The sequence below is a fragment of the Pholis gunnellus genome, assembly GCF_910591455.1.
Source record: "Pholis gunnellus genome assembly, chromosome: 16".
Classification (NCBI taxonomy): Eukaryota; Metazoa; Chordata; class Actinopteri; order Perciformes; family Pholidae; genus Pholis; species Pholis gunnellus.
The window spans coordinates 20770771-20791286 of NC_136543.1; the positions used below are offsets into that span (position 1 = coordinate 20770771).

Sequence of the window (20516 nt, forward strand, 5' to 3'; positions counted from 1 at the left end):
GCAATGTTGAGCGTGACAGAGAGAAATATTCCAGAGAGAAAACAACAACTTCTCTGTCAGCATCACAGATCGTTAGAACCTGTGGCTTCATTGTGAAACTGGCTCCAGGTCTGTTCTTTTAACAAGTCTGTGCCTCGAACCAGACTCTTGTTATCACATCTGACGTCATTGTGTGGAAAAGCACGAAACCTTCTCCTCCTAAAAACACAGACGTGGACACGCTGAATGAGGAATTGCTCCTTCTGTGCCGAGCACCTTCCAACATGGCGGAACAAGATGAAGTAAAGCTCAGCTGAAGTTTGAACTCCTCTTCGTTTGGTGACATATTATTTTGGGGAACAGTAAGAAGCGTTAAGCGCTGAATCAATTTAAAAGCCTGAGAGTTCTGTGTTGTTGAGCTGGTCTCTGATTTTGACTGTTAACAGTTGTAGTGACACAAGCCTTGTCCTCACTGTTTAGGTTCTATTTCACACACACACACACACACACACACACACACACACACACTCCTCTCTTTACAGTGTGTAAGCGTAACAATACCCACCAGGGCTGGACAGGAGCATCCCAGGTTGTCTGCCGGGTCGAGGCTGATCAGCGGACACTGAACCGGGGCGCTGTGCTCCGTGGGGGGCGCTGCTGTGTAGTAGGGCCGCCTCAGGAGGTGGTTCATGCTGCCGTGGGTCCCGTTGTTGACGGCGGGAGATATCTGCATCACGTCTGCATGGAACGATGAGCGTTTAGTATCATGCATCACAGTTAACAGTTAGTTTGCTTTACTTTAGCTTTGGTGCTGGTGTACAGTGAAGCAGGTACGGTTTGGTGCCGTTAACCTTTTGGAGCTACCTCAATCAGATTACTCTTTCTAAATGTTCTGCAAACTTAGCTCAGTAAAGGTTGTTCTGCAGCCCACTAACAAGCACCTCCTGCTCACGAGTGACTCACAACAAGAGAAAGCTCCAAGTCTCTGAAGGTTCATGTGAATGGTTGTAAACGGTGCTTTTGGTTTAGATTTTAATTGTCCTGTGTTATTACTCATAGCAGCTGTGATTGGAATGCAAGCTAAGCCACAACAAACCGCAGTCTGCAGTTTAAGTGGATGCTAACTGTTTGTGGCAATTTGTCGAGGAACACCCGTAAACTCACCACACATGAGGTTGTAAAGCTCGATGTTTGAAAACGGTTCGATCTCGGTTTTGTACTGGAACTTAGGTCCATAACTGACAAACATGGCCTGCAAGAAAAGAGGGAGGAAGACATTTGAAAAAAATGATTCCAATGGTAGAAAAGATTAGAAAAAGTATAGAGAGATACATTTCTCCACATTATAGAGGGAGCAGAAGGAATTCTGGAGACATCACTACGGACTGATAGAACAGAATAGTGCAGGAATCCTCACGTGCATGCTCTCAGCATCGTTGTCATAGCCGTGAGCTCCGCCGGAGCAGAATGTGAGAGATCCCGGATACCTGTGGAGACACAGATCAGTCTGATAAATACTGAAATACTGGTTTCAATCAGTGCTCTGTAAACCCACCGCAGGAACTGCGTCATTAACCTTTCAGGAAAACAAAGATTAATGACCTTTAACAACACGAGCGTCCTCTTCATGTCCAAACCTGTGTTTTCCATGTCTCACCTAAGTGTCTTCTGTAGGACTTGGAATGTCTTAATTTGTTTTTTTCCCTCCCAGGCATTTATCGCACCATAAAACCGGCTTGTGTTTTTTTATTTTGATGTCAGAACAATGTCTTTTGTTTCTGTCGGTTATCGCGAGTCACTGTTTTTAATCTGAAGCAATATTTGGTGTGTTGCTGGTACTTTCCACTGCGGTGTTTTCTGATTGTAAAATCAAGCGGACTGTTCTCATACACTGTCCGTAGCTATGCCTGCAAAAGTAGTTCACCATAATTCCTTTATATCCCAGAAAATCAGTTCGTATGTTATTCATGAAAGCGTGAGCCGGGACAGGCGACGTAATGTTAAGAGCAACAAAGTCTGCACAGAGAGGAAGTCGAGGTGGACGAGTGAGTTTGCAAATTCCAGACTTTCAACCCGGAGATCGTTGTTCATGTCCCGAGTGAAAACAGAAGTCATTTTAACTTATTTGTCTTGTTACTTCTGTACTTAAGTAACGTCACATCCGTAGTTATTTCAACAGAAACGTTCACTTATTTGTCACTTAACTTCGGAGCTCAAGTAACGCCACTTCCGTAGTCATTTTAACGCTAACGTGGACTTCTTTGTCTCGTATCTTCCGTACTTAATTAACGTCATTTCTGTAGTTATTTAAACCCAAACCACAATTGTTTCCTGAACTTAACCAGGAAGTGTTGTTGCCCAAACACAGCAGGAGCATTCACAGGCGACGCGATCGCTTTTGTTGCTCGACATTCACAGGAAAACCCGTCTTTTTGGTAAGACGTCATACAAACTGTTGTATGAGGATACGTTTCTCCAGAATACAACTGCAATTAAGAAACAACTGACGGGGCCGTCATGGATACCTCTCAAACAGCCATTTTGGCTCAACCAGGACGTTGACGTCTTCAATGCGACGGGTGTTGGCAAAATGGAGGCGCTTTGGCAGGTTGGCCTTCAGGTACGGCTTGATCTTCTGGTCTGGCTTCTTACACTGAAATCACCAGAAACACAACATTTTATTTCAAATAGACACAATTTATATAGTTCATTTCTTGTATTTGGCAAAAAAAATGTGTACGTGTGGTTTGTCCTGTGCAGGTTTTACTGGCACACGGGTCATTGTTTCATTAGAAATGATGTCATGTGTGAGAACATGGAGCACTTACAGTCATGTTGGCAACAAGTTCGGCTGAGTTCACTGTGGGAAGGATGACAACAATGAAGTCAATGTTTCTGTCGTTACAGAACACACAAAGCCCAACGAATAACATGTATCCAACGTAATGTTACACCAAGAAAAACCAGTGACTTATAGTTGAACTGACAGCTCAACCATGTTGACACACACACACACACACACACACACACACACACACACACACACGCACGTATGATTTAGAATCAACTCTTCAGTTGCTGTTGTTAACGAATGTAAATTTGGAGGAAATATTTGTATCAGAATGAAAGAAAAAGACCTTTCAGAAGAAAACAGAATGATTGTGTTGGAGCAGTTCATGACAAAACAACTCACACACTCACACACACACACACACACACACACTCAGCACTTTGTTCTGCCTGTAGAACAGGGGACTTTATGTAGTTTGTGGTAATCAAAAGATAAGGGGAGTAACACAGGCGGATACATGTCTGGTTCACAGAGCCGAGAGGCAAACTGAGTGTGGGGCTTTCCTGGGTCAGACGGCTCAGTTACTTCAGGTGCTATTTGAACTACAAACTAAAGACCATACACACCAGTCGCAACGCCAAATTGTACCGGTGGCGTGAAGTGAAAAAGTGCCCCATTCCAGTTTTCTGTATTAGTTTAGGATATTCTAGGGCCAGATAGCTCGCTGGTGGTTTTATAGCACAAGCAAGTGAAAGTAAAATCCTGTTATTTTATGATTCCGTTTTAATACAAATGTCAAGTGAGCAAACAAGCCAGCGGATAATTTGGCTCCAGTCCCGTTTAATTTGTCAAAAGAAGGAGAAGAAGCGGTCAAATGTATCTAATGGAAGTATCTGAGTCACTGATGGACGGCTGCAAATCTGACCATCAGCAACATCGGGATTAACATCGGGATTACCCTTGATATCCTCTCTGTCACTGCGCCAGTTCAGTTTGTTCCTCTGGTATCAATCAGTCATCTGTTTTAGTGTCACGCAAAGCCAGGATTCCCTGATTGCAAATATTGTATTGTTATCTCAGATCTTCACACTCGACTGGTTTCATATGTGGCGGGTACGGCTCTGCGGCGCCCAGATGCTTTGTCCGGGTTTATGTGACGGCTGAACATTTATTCACGAACACGCAGGTTCGGTTGTGACACCTTTTGTTTCGCCGGCTGCCAAACAGACCTGCAGACCTTTGTGCTATTGAATGAATGGAAAATGGAAACCGTAGTCGGTGCAAGTTATTATATTTCACCAGGTGTTCGGAGGCCTCGATGATCGTTCTCATGCTTTTTTTTCATCCAGCCCTTTTTAGTATATGAGTGTTTCTTGGGTCTGAGGTATCACTTGGATTCCCACTCGGTCAGTGTGGCTCATGAAGCAGCGTAAGTGTATTTCTTACTCACACACTGCGTTGTTTTTGGCTCTGATGCGTCCGAACGGTCCCTCAGTGACCCAGTAGTCTCTGACGTCCCCCACCAGCTCCTGCAGCACCTCCTTCCTGTCGCAGCTCGTGTCCTCCATACCTGCAACAGCAATCAGCTGTTATATCAATCCCTCTTAAATTATGCTCCATCACACTGTTGGCAACAGAATACACTAGTGGTTTTCCTCGTCAACTGCATTTCACAGGTAAATCTCACGTCCGTTACACTGCAGGTGCTCCTCTATCCTGAAGCTGAAGAGACATGTACTCGTGTACATGGAATATCAGACATATCAGCTGCTAAATAACGACTTTAAACTTCCTTTTAACGGGATTCCAGGTTCACTAATTGTTCATTTTGTTGATGTGACATTCCTGACAGACGCGTTTGTAAATGATATGCTTTTTTTAGCTGAAGTCTCTGATGTAATTTCTTCCTGACGAGTTTTCCTAACACCTCAAGTTCAGAACTATCAACACAATCCCAGTTAGGGGTGGGCGATGCCGCAAAATCTGGTTCCAATATTAAGTAATATTGGGCCAGAAATCGCAGGTACTGAAAGTGAAATGAAGAACAAGATAAACAACATGTTGTTGGTTTCTCTTAGGTGAATGTTCTATGTTTCTTTGTCTCGTCCACACACGTCTCATCGTGTGTTTTTTTCCAGTGTTCATACTACGTTCAGTTGCTTTGAGTGTCTAACGGTGGCCTGGATAGTTACTTGAAAGCCTGGTTCGTCTCATCACGGCGCCGTGACAAAGCGTTGGTATTTGATGCCTGGGAATGAAAATAGGCTGGAAAAGCTTTGGTATCTTTGACAAGATAATATAAAGGTTGTCTGTTGCTCGCGATGTAAGGCATGTTTCAAGTCTCTGCAAGTTTACTTTCAGAGGAGCTCAAAACTGAGATCTAATGTTCTCCCCTTTGGATCATGTTTTGGGGAACTGGAGTCCTGGTATCGCTGTGGCTCTAAGATCGAACTCAATGACTAAAATGTAACTCATACAAAACACAGAATTATATTGATATTGAAAAAGAAACCCACATAAAACACTGATATGATCCATGACGTTGTTGTGATTAATATGTTTTGAATAATGCAGGTGACAGAGAGAAAACGTTTATTCTATGTTGCATGAGTGTTACCATGATCTGCCACAATGATGATGTTGAGACAGCGGTGGAGGTTGATCTGCTTGAGGCCGTTCATGAGTTGACCGATGATCTTGTCCACACCCTGGATCGCTTCAATCAGCTGAAACAAACACACACATCCAGCAGCTGGCTAAATATCGTTGTAACTTGTGGTTAACATTGTAACGTGTGGTTAACATTGTAACGTGTGGTTAACGTTTTTTAAAGATGGTGGTTACAATGTAACATGTGGTTACCAATGGGAAACGTTTGCGATTTGATTAACGCGACCAAACTTCATGGTTATGGTTAGAAAAATCATGGTTTGGCTTAAAATAACTACGTTTATAACATAACATAAGGGCTTAAAGATGCTTTTTGCGTAGGTATGGGTAGGTTGGAGCATGATACAAGCTCGGAACATGATCTAAAAGCAAACATTCCTCGCAGTGGACAAGAAAGAGAGCAAATGTAGAGTTCACTGCAGAACTTCCAAATACAGTTAACCTTTTCACAGTGTTTCTTTTACACAAGCTTTACAGCCTGTTTGGTTCCTCAGTAAACTGCTGGGTCATTGTTATGGAACATGTCAAACATTGTGCAGAGTTGACCTCGCTAAAAGCTTCATATGCTTACTTATGAAACAGCAGTAAACTAAAAGTATGTCAGCATCTTAAGGAGCACGCTACAGGAAAACAGTATGCCGATATTTCAACAGCTGGATGTGTCTGTACAGATATGCAGGTTATTCAGGATGAGTTCCGTTGTTTGGTATAGTTTGTAATTGCAGATACATTTGGTGGACAAGATCCTGCTTTCACAGAAGTCCTTCAGGCTTCTCGATTTTGGGCTTTGCTTGTGCCAAAACAGATGTCTAGTGGATTGAGGAGACGTGGAAATTAGTTTGGCTTCAGGAAGTTTCGTTCTGTGGTGAACCTAAACATTTATTTGTCAGTATTTAAGTAAAATCAAAAAGAAGTACAGATAAGACTCTCAGTAAAGACCTTTCCCTAACAAGTCTGTATTCTTGTCTACAATTGTTTAGAAATAAATCCAAATGAACATTATGTGTCTCACAAAGTGAAGTTGACTTTAGTTTATCATTAACGTTTTCAAAACAGATTCAATTTTCCGAGTTTTTTTTAGAATCCGCCAGAGTTTTTTGACAACTCAGAGCAACCATTAACAAAAACGTCATCATCCTCGATGGTATCTGATGAACTGATTCATGTCATCCATTCGCCTCCCAGCACAAAGCACTTCACAACAAACAAAGTGATTGAATGCGGAGTGGCAGGTGATTTCTGAACAGCTTGGAATCGGAGATGTTCGCAATACAAAGGATGTACCAAAGATTAGACAGCAGTGATTGTGCTCTAGGCAGCCAAACAATAGCTTCTCGCTAACGTCATACATTCATGAGCCCACTTTAGGACTAGCACTATCCATTGCACCCACGTTATTAATTCAGTTATGCCTCGTATTGGGAATTAGAATAATAAAACGCAGTGCAATCAGTGTGCAAGGTTTTTGTGCATCTTTATTGGACGATAGATTACAAAAACGCATATGAAAAATGTTAATATTAACTTTGATGTTTTTTGATCCGGACCCTATTTCCCATTTTGCTGAGTGGGGCCACATCCTTTCAGGGCAATCTGACACCATCATTTACGTCCACTAACAGTGCTTGTTTTTGCCACTGACTGATATTAAGTGCAGGGTGATCTTCTAGCATTTATTGCAAGGAGATTTTTCAAAAGATTTGATAAATTACGAATTTTGGATAAACAAAGATGCATTTTTGTTAACTTTGTCATCTTAAAGTGTGTATGACTCCAAAAATGGTTCCAATTAGTAGACAGTCTGATAACAGCTGATCTCATTGTTACTGTGTGTTTAGGTATGTTAACCATTCACTGTCGGTCTAGGGGACAGACTGAAACAGACAGATGGACAGAGACACTAATTGCAGTCAACAATGTCGTCATGTTTAGTCACAACTGTAAATGTTTGATGAGCTTTCTTCCTACTCTCTGAATCAGCCAATAACCCACACTTTTGATTATACTCGGAGGAAGTCATCTTCTATGCCATACACTCAGGCACATAGAGGGTGGAACGAGATTATCTTCAGTCCTTAAGCTTTATTGGCTCACTGGGGTTCCAAACAACCAACATTAAAGCAATATTCAGATAAGTCAGATTCTTAAAATTAATAATGCTCAACAATGTGAAATGTCACCTAACTCCACCTCCAGCCATCCGCCAGCAAAAAAATGTTGGCATTGTACGTTTCTGCAAACAATCGATATGTTGAATGTCAACGTTTTGCATTGGTCAGAGCAAGTGACAAGGTAGAAAGAAACAAACACAGGACCTTCACCCAGGAGACCGGGACAATCCTTTGTGTAGCCAAAAGTCAACATTTGTCATTTTAAGTTACATTTGTATGAGTTGTAGGTTAGAAAGTTGACGGCGGTTGTTATTTATTCATGCTATTTATGTTGTTGTGTTTATAATGTCACGGTGTTAGGTTACGTTGTTACGGTTGCCAGGTTACGTTGTTACAGTCGTTATGTGCCATTGTTAAGGTTGTTATGTTACATTGTTACGTTACTGCTGTTACGTCATGGTTGTTACGTTGTCACGCTACGTTCGTTGTTACGTTGTTGCAAGCGTGATACGAGACCGAAATCAAGGAAAGTGACAAATCTGCCAGCTCCGTCTAAGTAACTTGCATATTACGATCCAATCACAGAGCGGGAAGACTTGAGACCACAGGAAGCCTTATTAATACCAAGAGTAAATGCAAGGGCCCCTGACCAGGTGTCATTATACAGACAGCAACCTGCAAAGTCATGCGTCAGTTTGGACGATTTTAACAAGTTCGCTATATGACTGTCAGGGTCATTCATTATGGTTCATAAAGAGTCTGACGCTGCTGATGGGATTTGAATTCTTTCATTAGCAATATCATAAACATTTTATGGAGATCTTTTATCAGTGGTTCATTAAAAGGACTTCAGACTTTCTTAATTGAGGTATAACGAGAGTCATCTGAGAAGACGTTGTCCATTACCACACATGAATGAGGCTAATGAGTCTGATATGATGATGGGATCCGTTCCAGCACAGCTTGATTGATATTAAGTGTGGGTGTCAGATGAGGTCCAAGATGTGATGATTTACAGACTAGATACCTCTGAGCTCGGTTTTCTCTTTATCGATGCTTTAAAAGACAGCAGAGAGAATAAAAAGAAAAGGAGAAAAGTTTAAATCACAGACTCATTGTTTCTTTTCTTTGCACTCTTGCAGGTGGACTTACCCCTCCACTCACAGGACCGTAGTTGTGTCCAGATTTATCAGGTTCCTCTATGTACAACGTGTAGAAATCTGGTCTGAGGGAAAAGGTCACTTTTTAGCACCAACGCCAACAGAAAAACATTCATTGCATTCGCTGAATGCAAGTGACCAGATTCAAACAACTAACCTTTCATCATCTGGCAGCTGCAGCCACTTCAGCACAGTCAACACTCTTTCTTCAAATGGCACTTTACTAAAAATAACCAGAGGGGGGGAGGGAGAGTGAGATTCTTTAAAAGGCATTGTAGCAGAAATAGTGACATAAGAAGATCCCTTATGTTTTGGATTTGATTTGTTGAAGCTTACACAGAACAGAATCCCTCAAAGAGACATAAACTGACCACAAAGAAACAAAAAGAGGCTGAACGACTTTCACGTCTGCAGCACATTTCAGTTTCTACAATACTGCTGGAAGAAGATCTGCTATTGTGATGCAGCAAAACCCACAACAATCCTGGTCCTCAATCACACCTGTTGGGGTTTGGGCTGGGAGGATGTTTTAGAACTCTATATTCCATAAAGGGTTCTTTAGATGACAAGAGTTCTTAAAGGAACCGTTAACCTTACAAAGAACCCTTGAAAAAATATTCCAAAAAGCGGTTCTTTGGAAGCAAATGTATCTGGGTAGAACCTTCAGGGAGAACTTCGTTTGGAACCGTTATTTCTTCCAACAATTTACAGCATGAACCATGTGTTTAAAACTGTGACTGTAATCCGGGAGAAACTATGTTTCCCTCTGAATCCAATTGAGGATTCAGTTTAGTTGTATGGGAACTTTATTTTGTAGGAGACGTGGTTGGAGACACAGACGAACATACCTTAATTAAACCTTATCTTAACAAGACATGTTTTCTTTTGTTTAGGGAGCCACGAATGTACAGATATTTGAAAAGAATAAAAAAGTTTCAGTGACCTTCTTGTGGTAATGATAGACTCCTCTTCTCTGTATAGACCAGTATAGAAGACCTAAGTGTTTTTATTCCAAACAACTCATTTGCAGGTTCCTCTATGTGGTCATTAAGTGAATCACGTTGCCTTCGTGTGGATGAAATGAACTTAAGTAAAGGAGTAAATAAACTCCAGGATGTGAATGCAATATAAATGTCCATTAACCGCAGTCAAAGCCGGCGGTAAACATGCTTTAATCGAACGATTCTATGGCAGGAAGAAGTGTCAACATTGTGATCATTGAAGGCCTGGGCTGGTAAAGGTTAAGAACATATGTTCTTCCAACGAAACCAACGTCTTCCATCCCACTCAGCAATAAAAACACTCTCCCTGACTGTGTTGGAAAATCAGCACAGCACAGTACTTTATCAGCTGAGATCCTGCTGCTTTATTGCTTATAATCGCTATGATAGGCCTTCATTTAAAACCATTATCAACCATCCACAGGCCTCAAACAACACATTGCACTTTTATTGATATTGCTTCAGAGATCTCAACATGTCCCTCAGATCAAAGATTAAACCGAACTGTATAAAATGTTACCTGAGGAGAAATAGCATGAGAAGTATTTACAGAATGATGTGAATGTTAAACAGACACTACAGATTAATAAGGTAAAGAAACAAGATTTCTGAAATGTTATGTTTAAAACAAGTCGGCCAAAAAACGTTCTGTTCTAGAAGCCAAAGACTGTAATTGAGCCTTTTCTTCAAAAGGTCACTCTGTGCTGAGGAAACAGTCTTCTTTACAGTAAGCTGTCGCTTATCTACAACGTAGCACTACTGCAGGAAGTGTGTGCTGCTGATACTGTTACATCACAATGTTTGCTTAGCAAGATGTAAAAAACTCAAATATACGACCCTGATGCTGATAGGCAAAGCAGATAGCGAGTATCTGCAGATGTTTATCTACTTTCAAACGGTCTGAACTCTACAGAGCGTTACAGAGAGTTCATCGCGCCGGAAACATGGAGATGAAATGCAAACACCCTCATAAACAATGTTATTAATACAATTTGCATGATATTATCTTAAAGGTTAACTGACTAATGGGGACAACTATTTATTACATTGTTAGTACTGAAGGAGAGCGCTGCAGTCAGCAGCCGTTAAACAGGCTGTAGTGTAATTCCTCACCTCAGACTGTTACTGTACGTGTCTGACAACGTGATGGACCCTACAGAGAAATACAACGTTTCTCTTTACCTTTCGCTTGATCTTGTCTGTTTGTTACTGTGTCAAACCACAAAATAACAATCTGAACCTGTCAGTGGCAAAAACAAACCCTTTTAATAGACGTGGATTGATGCTGAGGAGCTGCCCCGAGGGATGACATCACAGCGCTCTCCTTCAATACTGGACCAGTTTAAAAAACATCAGTCAAAAAGACAGAAAAACATGGGGAATAGGGTCCTGGTTTAAAGATAACAATGCCCTTTATTAATAACTGCTGGCTTTAGGATGTGACACTTCACAGCTCACATTCTGGCTCCCGAGCATGTTGAGAGGCAGAGATGTCCGTCTTACCCGTTGTACGGTTTGTAGATGTTGGGGAAGCTTCCGTTGATTTTGACGTCGGATCCCGGCCAGAAGAAAGTCCCAGACTTCAGCCCCTGGTGCTTCGCTGTGTGCCAGATCTACAAAGACCCAGAGGACGGATCAACACAGGCCAAACACCGTCTGCTCTCTACCAAAACAGCTCTGCATTCAAAACGCATGTATTCTGGATCAAAGCTTCAACGAGCAGAGGCCATTTTTCTTGGCTGCTCTGTTAAATATAAATACAATTTGAATGTCCTTTTCCCTCAGATTAACAGTAACACACTCCATATGCATGTGTTGTCCTGTATCTACTCCTTCCAGTGAATGACTAATGACTGAAATGAAACGCTCTGAGTCCTTCATCCAGTTTGCATCCGAAACGTTCACGTTCTCTCAATAAACCAAACCTAAGAAGACTCACAGGCTGTCCCAGGTACCAGTCAGGGTTGTCCTTCTCTGGGCTGGACAGACTGAAGGTGGCGTTGAACACCGGGTCGTACATGATGTTGTCAATCAAACCGTTGGACTCTGGATAGAGACCCTGAGAGGAGAGGAGATCAAGAGAAGAGGGAACGAGAGTAGAGCGAATATGAGGTGAGAATAGAGAAGAACAGTATGTGTGACAGTTATATGGACACGAACCAGTTTCTCTGTGAAATTCATCTGTAACAGTGCAGCTGTGATACGAGTCATCAGTGATGTGTGATCAGGGGAGAAGTCCCAGTTATCCTGAGTTATGAGTGAAAGTGTCTGCTAACATGAGAAGCTGTTGGTCAATGGGAGTCGACGTTATTTAAAGCTATTAACCCCTCATGTGTTTCAACAGCTCAGAAGGTGAGTTCCTGGCAAAGACCCACATCAGCTGATTATTGTGCATTCCTGCTTTATGGGAAAAATGTCCTTTCGTGGGGTTTTATTGGCCTGCAGCCATCAGACCTGTAACCTGTAACCGTAACCTGGGAAAAAACTGCAGTTTAGTTGTATAAGAACAGGAGATAGCACATACGTGTGGAATCAACATTCCAGCGTATCTGCTGTTCGTCTGTTTCTGGCCGTGAGGCTCTTGTGTCTTTACCGTAACGATGGTGTAGTGATTGGGGAACGTCTTGCTGGGGAACGCTGGCTGCATGTACGGTGCCGACGTTCCGCACTTCTCTGTGACGTGAAGAACAGAAGACAAAACACACGTTAGCTGCTACGTGAGCGACATGTTGATCTGGGCGCCCTGTGCTGGAGACCTCTTCCATAACGAGGGCGCGTTGCCCTCCGTGTGGGCTGGATCCATTCATTCTGCTGGACCTGACTGGCTGTGAAGAAGCTGAGTCATCATCTCGTTCAGCAGCTGACTCTCACATTAGTTTGAGTCGTCGTGATTCAAAGGGCAGCTGGACTTGTTTTGTCTCGAAGAAGTTTTGTTTTGTCGTTCAAGAGGCTTCATTAGTTCATGATTCAGAGACTTCACTAGAAGTGAGACGTCTTCAAGACCGGATAAAATAAATAATGATGTTAAAATAAATCAATCAATGCCAACAGTCATTGGAAAGCCCCGAATCACAACACGGCCGAGTTCATTTCCATTCTGTGCTGAAATGAACTGAAACCAAAAGCTGCTTGAAAAGAAGCAAATCTAATAAAATGATATATTATTTGGAGATGCTCAGAACCGGCCCAAATACAAGAGATCAGCGTTAGAGGGCTGCGTGCTCCGTACGTCTTCAGCTTTGTTTAAACTCACGCTCGGCACCGTATCACGAGCCTCCGACGATGGCGTGCGGGTTCTCAGTGTGTACGGAGGCGTTTATACTCATACGCTGCATTATTTTCCAAAAGAACCAGAGGAAGTACAAATAAAATCAAATGTGAAGAATCAAAAATACGACGAGCGTAAACGGCAAAAAGCCATAAACCGACCTCAGAGACGCCGAGGAGGAATTATAATTATCTGTAAACTCATATCTCATATTAATGGACTACTTTATTGACTTTATACAAGCCCTGTAAAGAAGGAAGTCAAATATGAAACGCATTATGAAGAAAGAAGGTTGAATATCCTGTTAACAGTTTGATTTGGCTGCAAAATATTGACTCAAATGTAGATGTTGAAGACCTGTTTCTAAAGCATCAACTAATGAATCCAAACACATGTAAACATTTATCAGTGAACTATTTGTGACGTTTCAAGTTACATGAATTCTGCTGTGATCCTGTACATTTCCCCCCTGCGGGACTAATAAAGGATTATCTTATCTTATCTTATCTTATCTTCAGAGATGCTCGACTAAGCGAAGCGACCACTTGCGGAGCCTCGTGCTTCTCCACAGCAACGATAAACCACGTCTCTCTCTGCCGTCAGGACATAAAGCTGTAAAACTCCACTAGGACGCTGCACAGTGCCGATCAGATGATGTATACAACTTCTATGAAAAATGGTCCCTGGTCTATGGAAGAGGTGAAGAGAGTAGTGGGGTTGACACTCACTGAGTTTGTCCAGAACAGGGATGAGAGCGCTCCATGTCTGCAGGTACTCAGCCCTCAGTCCATCCAGAGAGACGAGGAGCAGAGGCTGCTGCTTAAAGCTGAGAGGCGGAAGAGGAAGATCAACCAGAGGAGATTAGATAAGGCTTTCATATACAGTGATGATTTACAGAGCTCAGTTCATAAACCTTAAAGGGTTAATCAGTAGCACAAGAGTTTAGGTAACTGATGTAAATGTCTTTACATAAGGCAAGAAAACAGCTCAATGTGCACATTTTGAGTAAAATAGCCCAAAATATCAACATTGACCAGTGCATGAAGGACTACGTCGTTGCCTTCAGGGTCTTGGTTTAAGTGTTTTCTTACCCTGCTGGACATGTGGGGGTCGACAGATCCTCACACTCATCCTCCGCCCACTCTCTCTCTCCTACAGGTGGCAAAAATACAGACTGCATTAACAGTAGTGACAGCACATTAAAGTAAAGTAACACCTGTTGGCTCACTGACAGTCAAACCTTTCTAAACACCTCATGTCTCTTCCATTATATCGTTCTTATTGAAATCATCCAGGAGGGCTCAAACAGGATGTCTTTATCCCCAGCATGAACTAAACATCAGAGGATGTGTGGCTCTGCCAGCATCACGTTTCCTGTGTTCAACCTATTTAAGAGCATTGAATCAGAGCTATAAATCAGGCTGCAAATGCACTAATGGAACACTCTTGATGAGCGCCAACTTGCTTGAGAGATACTTGTCACGTATAAACTGTGGCCGATCATCGCAAGAGGCTCTTAGATGCTGAAAGGACTCTGAACAAACAAAGCCTTAAAGGCCTGGATCAGTGTTCCAACAGAACCAAATGCCCATAAAAGTCTCTCTTAACGGACATTTTTGAATCAGATCTATTTCCAACTAAATGAACAGTCCCAAGCATTTAACAGTCCCCCTCGATAAGACGACACGTTACAACCTGCATACACACAACTTCAGTTATTTACAGTGTCCCGTGTGAACCAAGTACTTTTATTGCTAAAACATAACCAAATTTAACCAAATAACTGATTTTGAGACGGGGTTGCATACTCTCTCTCTTTGTTCCTACTCTCACCGTGGCAGACATGTTTGTAGTTTGTGCAGCAGTCTCCTGCAGACAGGCAGTCGTCTGAGCAGTGGCATCTGCTCTGCGTCAGCCTCTTCTCTCCACAGCGCAGCTTGGTGCACTCCCACTGCTGGGCTGAAGGCAAACACACCGTCAGACGCAAAGTGAAAAGACGGACGTGGAATCTGTTGTTCTGGTGTTCATCGTGACAGAAATGAAAGTTTTAAGGTCAAAGACGACGTCTCACTGGGGACGGTGCAGACGTCGTGGTAGTCGTAACAGCAGCTGCTGGCGTTGCAGTTCTTGTCACATCTGCAGCCGGGGATCTCTCCGTCATACGGCTCGTAGCATCGATCCCTGCAGGACGTGTGGGGGACAACTGGGACAGGAAGACAGGACGACAGGAAGACAGTAAGACAGGACGCCTTTTATTACATTTGATCTGTTTCTGGCAGCTCATCCACGTGTGAGCTGCAGACGCAAACATAACAAAAGTACTCAAAACCGTAGGGGTGATCTGCTCAGAGGAGCTTTCAGAGTGTAGAATGTTGTTTTCAATTGTTGTCATAATCATGACGTGACGATATAACGTTGCAATACTCGCATCCTTAAATATAGGGTTCAATCCAGCAGCTGGTTGAGGAATAACACGTACTTAAAGGTTCTTTCATCCTCGTCTGGATTCACCTTTTACGAGCTGCTGTCACACCTGGTTGGTAAACTCAAATGTTCAACTATTCTGGAGGCAAAAGCTTCCAGTTATCAGCTTCATTTACACTGTGAAGATCGGGAGGTAATGTAACTATGACATTAACCAGAGACGTGATTATTCTCTACAATCAGACCTCACGTGTCAAGTCTTACAGTTTGAACACTTGAGACACAATAACAACAACCTGTAACTCTGAACACAAATGTCCTGCTGTACACTCAGACTGCAGTCTTAAACCACACTTGAACCACGACACACAGCCTTCAGCAATAAAACCTACTGTTTACATGGAAAGTCCTGCCATTTAAAATGCCAAACAAACAATTCCTCCACTCTGACTCCTCAAATGAGCAAACACATGTTGCACAACTGTTCAATCTGCAATCAGAGCGCCTCTGTTTTGGAACAAATGTATGCCAACATAGGAGAGAGAGGCAGGGGGAGGAGGAGGAGGAGGAGGAGGAGGAGGAGGAGGAGGAGGAGGAGGAGGAGGAAGAGCAAGACCAAGGTCATAATATGTGATGAGATTCAGGAGAATTACAATCAAAACATTGAGCAGAACATTGTCTGTGATGTACATTCTTCTATCGTTTGTTCTGTATGTGAAACACACACATCCGGCTTTGTGTTTGTTGTGTTTGTTGTGTTTGTTGGTTTGTTTACAGTATTTTGGGGAATTAAAATAATTTGTTTCGATTACAGTATTTATTTCGTTTCTATATTTAAGTATAAAACATATACAAAAACGTTTTACTGGGTACGTACAGTAGTCTGTTGTGTAATACTGAACATACGGTCAAGTCGATATGTTATGAGAATGAAGTTATATTATAAGAAAATGTGCATGAAGGTGTAATAAAGTAAGACGTGGAGTGGAGCCGGAGGAACGTCCCGTTCTGTCTCAGGAGGTTCTTCTCGGTTGTGGGATTTCCCGTCACACAGCTGTTGTGTTGTGTTTGGCTCACATGTCCGGACGAGACGCGTCTGCTCTTGTGTTTGTGTTTCTTTCATTATGACTGACGGGAAAACAAATGATCTCACACCAGCTCAACAGAGACATCAGGCGGGTCTCGAGGCATTAATATGAATAAAAGCGTTTCCCTGAAAGAACTTTGTTCATTGACGTCTTTCTCAAGATCACAGATTTATTGTGTTGATTTAATAAGTTACACATATTAAAATAACTTTGTTCTCATCATATTACTACTTGTTGTGTTACCCTGCTAATATTATGATATATAAATTAGGTATATATCATTAATTGATATATAAATAAAGATTCTCAAATGAATTGTTTCTCGAGATATTTGATTCTATAATAATATGACTTTATTGAAATAACAGCTTTACTGTGGTAATGTTATTAGATATAGCAAATGTTTTAAAATAATAATTATGTTTTATGTAAATATGAGTTTGTGAAAACATCTTAGACTTCATCTGAAAATGTTGAATTTTCTTCTGAAAAAATCTAAAAAAATTGAAATTTAAAGTCGTGTTTTTCTAAAAGCTGATGACTGTGAACATCTGTTTGTTTGTGTCTGTAGCTGTTAGTGGTGGATTCCGGGTTTTGCCGTCTTTGTGTTCTTCTCGTGATGGATTAACAGTTTGACGTCACATGAGGAGTCGTCACAGGAGACTCGCTCATCGGTCACATGACGAGTCACACGACCGTCACGTGAGATTGTCACGCAACATCCAGCCGGGAATCACCTGCTGAGCTGAAACTGGATTTTTCTAGACGGACCGCAGACCTGAGGAAGCGTCGAGGTAAACATGACTCAGGATGACGAAGAGGATCCTGTGACCTTTGACCTACTACTACAAGACGATACATTTAAAGAAGTCAAACGTGGGTTTCGCAAAACTTGAAGGACAACCGAGATGAAGCAGGTTGTAAAATAAAACCCGCACAGGACGGTGGAATAAATCTTTTTTGTATCTATATCATCCACAGACGAGAACTGTCGTACAGTACGAGTGCAGCGAGTGGAAAACCTCAGTCAGATATGACTCAGCACATTGATATATATGTGTGTGGGTATCATTAGCCAAGAAGAGGTTTAATATGACAAAAGGTAAAAACAACAAAACCATCAATGCTGAGCCAAGTAAAGCTCATCGTATGTGAGTCATCAACACTGATGGAGAGAGATGCTGAGCATTTTTCCACTCCATGACGCTGCGCTTTGTAAACAGCATGGATGATTTATTGCTATTAGTCACTCCCCTCTCGACTATGACAAGCCAGAACACATGACAACAAAACAAATATGTGTCCCATGACTCAGCATCTCTGAGGAATGTTGTTCATCAGCAGATTTATTTTAAGAAAAGCTGCTCAAGTTACTCAACAGAAAGTAGGCCAAATGTGACGCAGTTAGAAGCGAGTTGTTTTTCCTGCGATAGGATCGAGTTTCACAACAGAAAGGAAATATGGCTCGTCAGTGACATTTAGCGGCAGCTTTAGAAAACTACAATAACTGTCTCAGTTGTTTTTTTAGCAAACGCTTAAGATCAACGCTTTCTGACTCCCAATGCGTCGAGTACGGCAGCTCGCTCAGCGCCCGTTGGCGTCTGGTAGCGACACACAAGGCGACCTTTAGCGTCTGTATGAGACGCACCGAGCTTTCAACTAACTCTCTCAATTTAAACCCATCCACGTCATTATGGGATGGTCAGGAACTGACGATGTTTAAATAGCGAGAAAGTCCTCGTAGAGAGAGCGCGAGGCGAGGATCGATGTGCCGTTTGTATCCCGTTTAATATCCAAAAGTAAACGTTGAGTTATTTTACAGTAGTTTTGTTTCGTAACATCCGGACTTTACCAATGCCCGTAACAGAAGTACTTATTTTAACCCAAACCACATCTTTTCCTGGCTCCTAACCAACTACTTTGACTGCCTAAGTAAACCTAAAAACTAAGTAAACCTACGTTGAAAGTTTACTTTGAAAATGCAAATATCGTAACTAGCAGACTGCACGTTTCCTGTGAACACAGAAGTTTATTTTGAAAAGTCACCGTGTAACGAGCCATGAAAAACGTATGACCAGTTTTACTTTGCCTCTGATTGGCTCGTACTTGTTGCCCTTGTTAGTTGGATTGAATTGGATTAAGCCAATCAGAAGCAGAGCAGAGCGGTTCATTGTCCGTAGTGGGATCCATGATGCAGCGTCTCTGACTCGTCTAAAACTGACGCTGGAGGGAAACTTTGAGCAACACAGTTTGAAGCTTCGGGCCAATGACCAAACGACCGTATTTAACGAGTTGGGAGTAAGAACGTGTTCATTGAGATTCAACTGATGGTCATTCAGGGAAGTTAAGGTCACGCAGGTGTGAAGCTCCATCATAACGTTCTACAGTGAGCTGTATATCCTCTACTGTTATTAAGCTCAGAGAAGTGTGGAGCTCTCCAACAGACGACACAAAGAAACCTCAACAAGGTCTGATGTAACAGCGAGCGAGTGGCCTCAATCAACAACAGACGACATGTGGTGAGGAAAACACGCGTCATACCATTTTACAAGGCGCGCATGGTGCAGCAAGAACCGAATGTGAATTCTTTGGACGATGCTTGTGAAAGTGTGTGAGTGCAGAGACATTTATGCGTGTGTGTGTGTGTGTGTGTGTGTGTGTGTGTGTGTGTGTGTGTGTGTGTGTGTGTGTCTGACAGCACCTTTGTTTCGACATTTCTGCAAGTCCAGTCCAAGACCAAGTCCAAGTCCGAGGATTAGGGTCACAATCGATACGGCCAAGACACCCACCTGTGACACACACACACACACACACACACACACACACACACACACACAAACACACAAATAAACTGATCGTTTGTTCTGACACAATCGAATCTTTAACCAAAGGAAAAACAAATGTTTTCTCTTTGATGCACCAACAATCAGCAGGATATTATAGAAAAGTACGAGGCAGTCGCATTGACGACAGACTGCTTCATTCGGTAGAACGTGTCCATACAATGTTACATTAGTGTTCATTGATTTATAAGATATTTAATTTGCTGCATTACGCCCAAAACAGACATTCCTGTTTGGTTATTTTATCCCACATGAGTTTCTCGATTGACAAAAATGGACAATAGATCAATATATTGTTTATCCATACTGCAATATCAAATGACATGTAACAGAGTATTTAATCCGTATTGCTCACTCCTACTGTAAATAGCTTATCATTTCCCAAATGACAAAGACAACCACAACCAGTTATTTATTCTAGTCACTGCCCGACACTAACTGTATTTACTGTAAGAGGTACATAATGCTATATTTTCCTGATGCTATGTTATATTTAAAAGCATTCTCTACATTGGTGGAACCCATTTATATTCATATTTTAATGTCATTATGAAACCAATGTGAATCCAAAGAGGGGTCTAATATGACCACTCTGCCAGGGGCTGGGCTTCTTCCCATGTTACATCTTTATGCATTATACTGTGATATCCAATAGAAAATCAGTCCAAAGATCAAAAAAATATTCCATTCCTTTAAATTCACTGTGAAAAAACAGAGCAAATGTATGAAGAAGACCTCTGACCGTGCATCGTGTCTTAAACCATCGATTCAGAACCAAAGCCGATACTCACAATAATCTTCTTTTTCTGCGACTCCTTCACAAAACCCATCGCTCCCATGAAGGTGGCAGTCACACAAGTTCACAGACAGACAGACGGACGGACGGAGGGGAACACATGCCTCGACTTAGTATCCCGGCAGTGACCTCTGGACTATAGCTGTGAACAGCAGATAAGTAACTGATTGATGGGAACGCCGAGATGAACATTTCTGTGTTTTCAGGTCCGTCAAACAACAGATGACGACGCTTTCTTGGCTTTTTAACTCCAGAAACTCACCTGGTGCAGGCGAGAGGAAGAGGCAGCAAGTGTTGACCTGGAATACATTTAACAAACAGATTCAAACAATGTGAGACAGTCTCAATGTTGTGAGTATCAACAAGAGCTGATTACGTTTATTAC

The 20516-nt window shown here is 42.1% G+C and overlaps 1 protein-coding gene across 1 annotated transcript in view; it reads right to left on the bottom strand.

Annotated features, from left to right (window-relative positions):
• The window catches only part of LOC306708286 (venom phosphodiesterase CdcPDE), a 28286-nt gene extending 8055 nt beyond the window's left edge, over nucleotides 1-20231 (bottom strand). Inside the window, exons 1-18 of the mRNA XM_079176088.1 lie at nucleotides 20127-20231; nucleotides 19194-19281; nucleotides 15052-15183; nucleotides 14814-14939; nucleotides 14072-14132; nucleotides 13709-13806; nucleotides 12306-12385; nucleotides 11652-11771; nucleotides 11216-11325; nucleotides 8869-8934; nucleotides 8704-8776; nucleotides 5388-5496; nucleotides 4221-4340; nucleotides 2808-2839; nucleotides 2505-2632; nucleotides 1397-1466; nucleotides 1144-1231; nucleotides 545-717 (exon numbers count right to left, since the gene is read on the bottom strand). Of these exons, the coding sequence (XP_079032214.1) occupies nucleotides 545-717; nucleotides 1144-1231; nucleotides 1397-1466; nucleotides 2505-2632; nucleotides 2808-2839; nucleotides 4221-4340; nucleotides 5388-5496; nucleotides 8704-8776; nucleotides 8869-8934; nucleotides 11216-11325; nucleotides 11652-11771; nucleotides 12306-12385; nucleotides 13709-13806; nucleotides 14072-14132; nucleotides 14814-14939; nucleotides 15052-15183; nucleotides 19194-19281; nucleotides 20127-20174 (1722 nt within the window). The 5' untranslated portion in view covers nucleotides 20175-20231. The remainder of the gene's footprint in view (nucleotides 1-544; nucleotides 718-1143; nucleotides 1232-1396; nucleotides 1467-2504; nucleotides 2633-2807; nucleotides 2840-4220; nucleotides 4341-5387; nucleotides 5497-8703; nucleotides 8777-8868; nucleotides 8935-11215; nucleotides 11326-11651; nucleotides 11772-12305; nucleotides 12386-13708; nucleotides 13807-14071; nucleotides 14133-14813; nucleotides 14940-15051; nucleotides 15184-19193; nucleotides 19282-20126) is intronic.
• Between the last annotated feature and the right edge of the window lie 285 nt (nucleotides 20232-20516).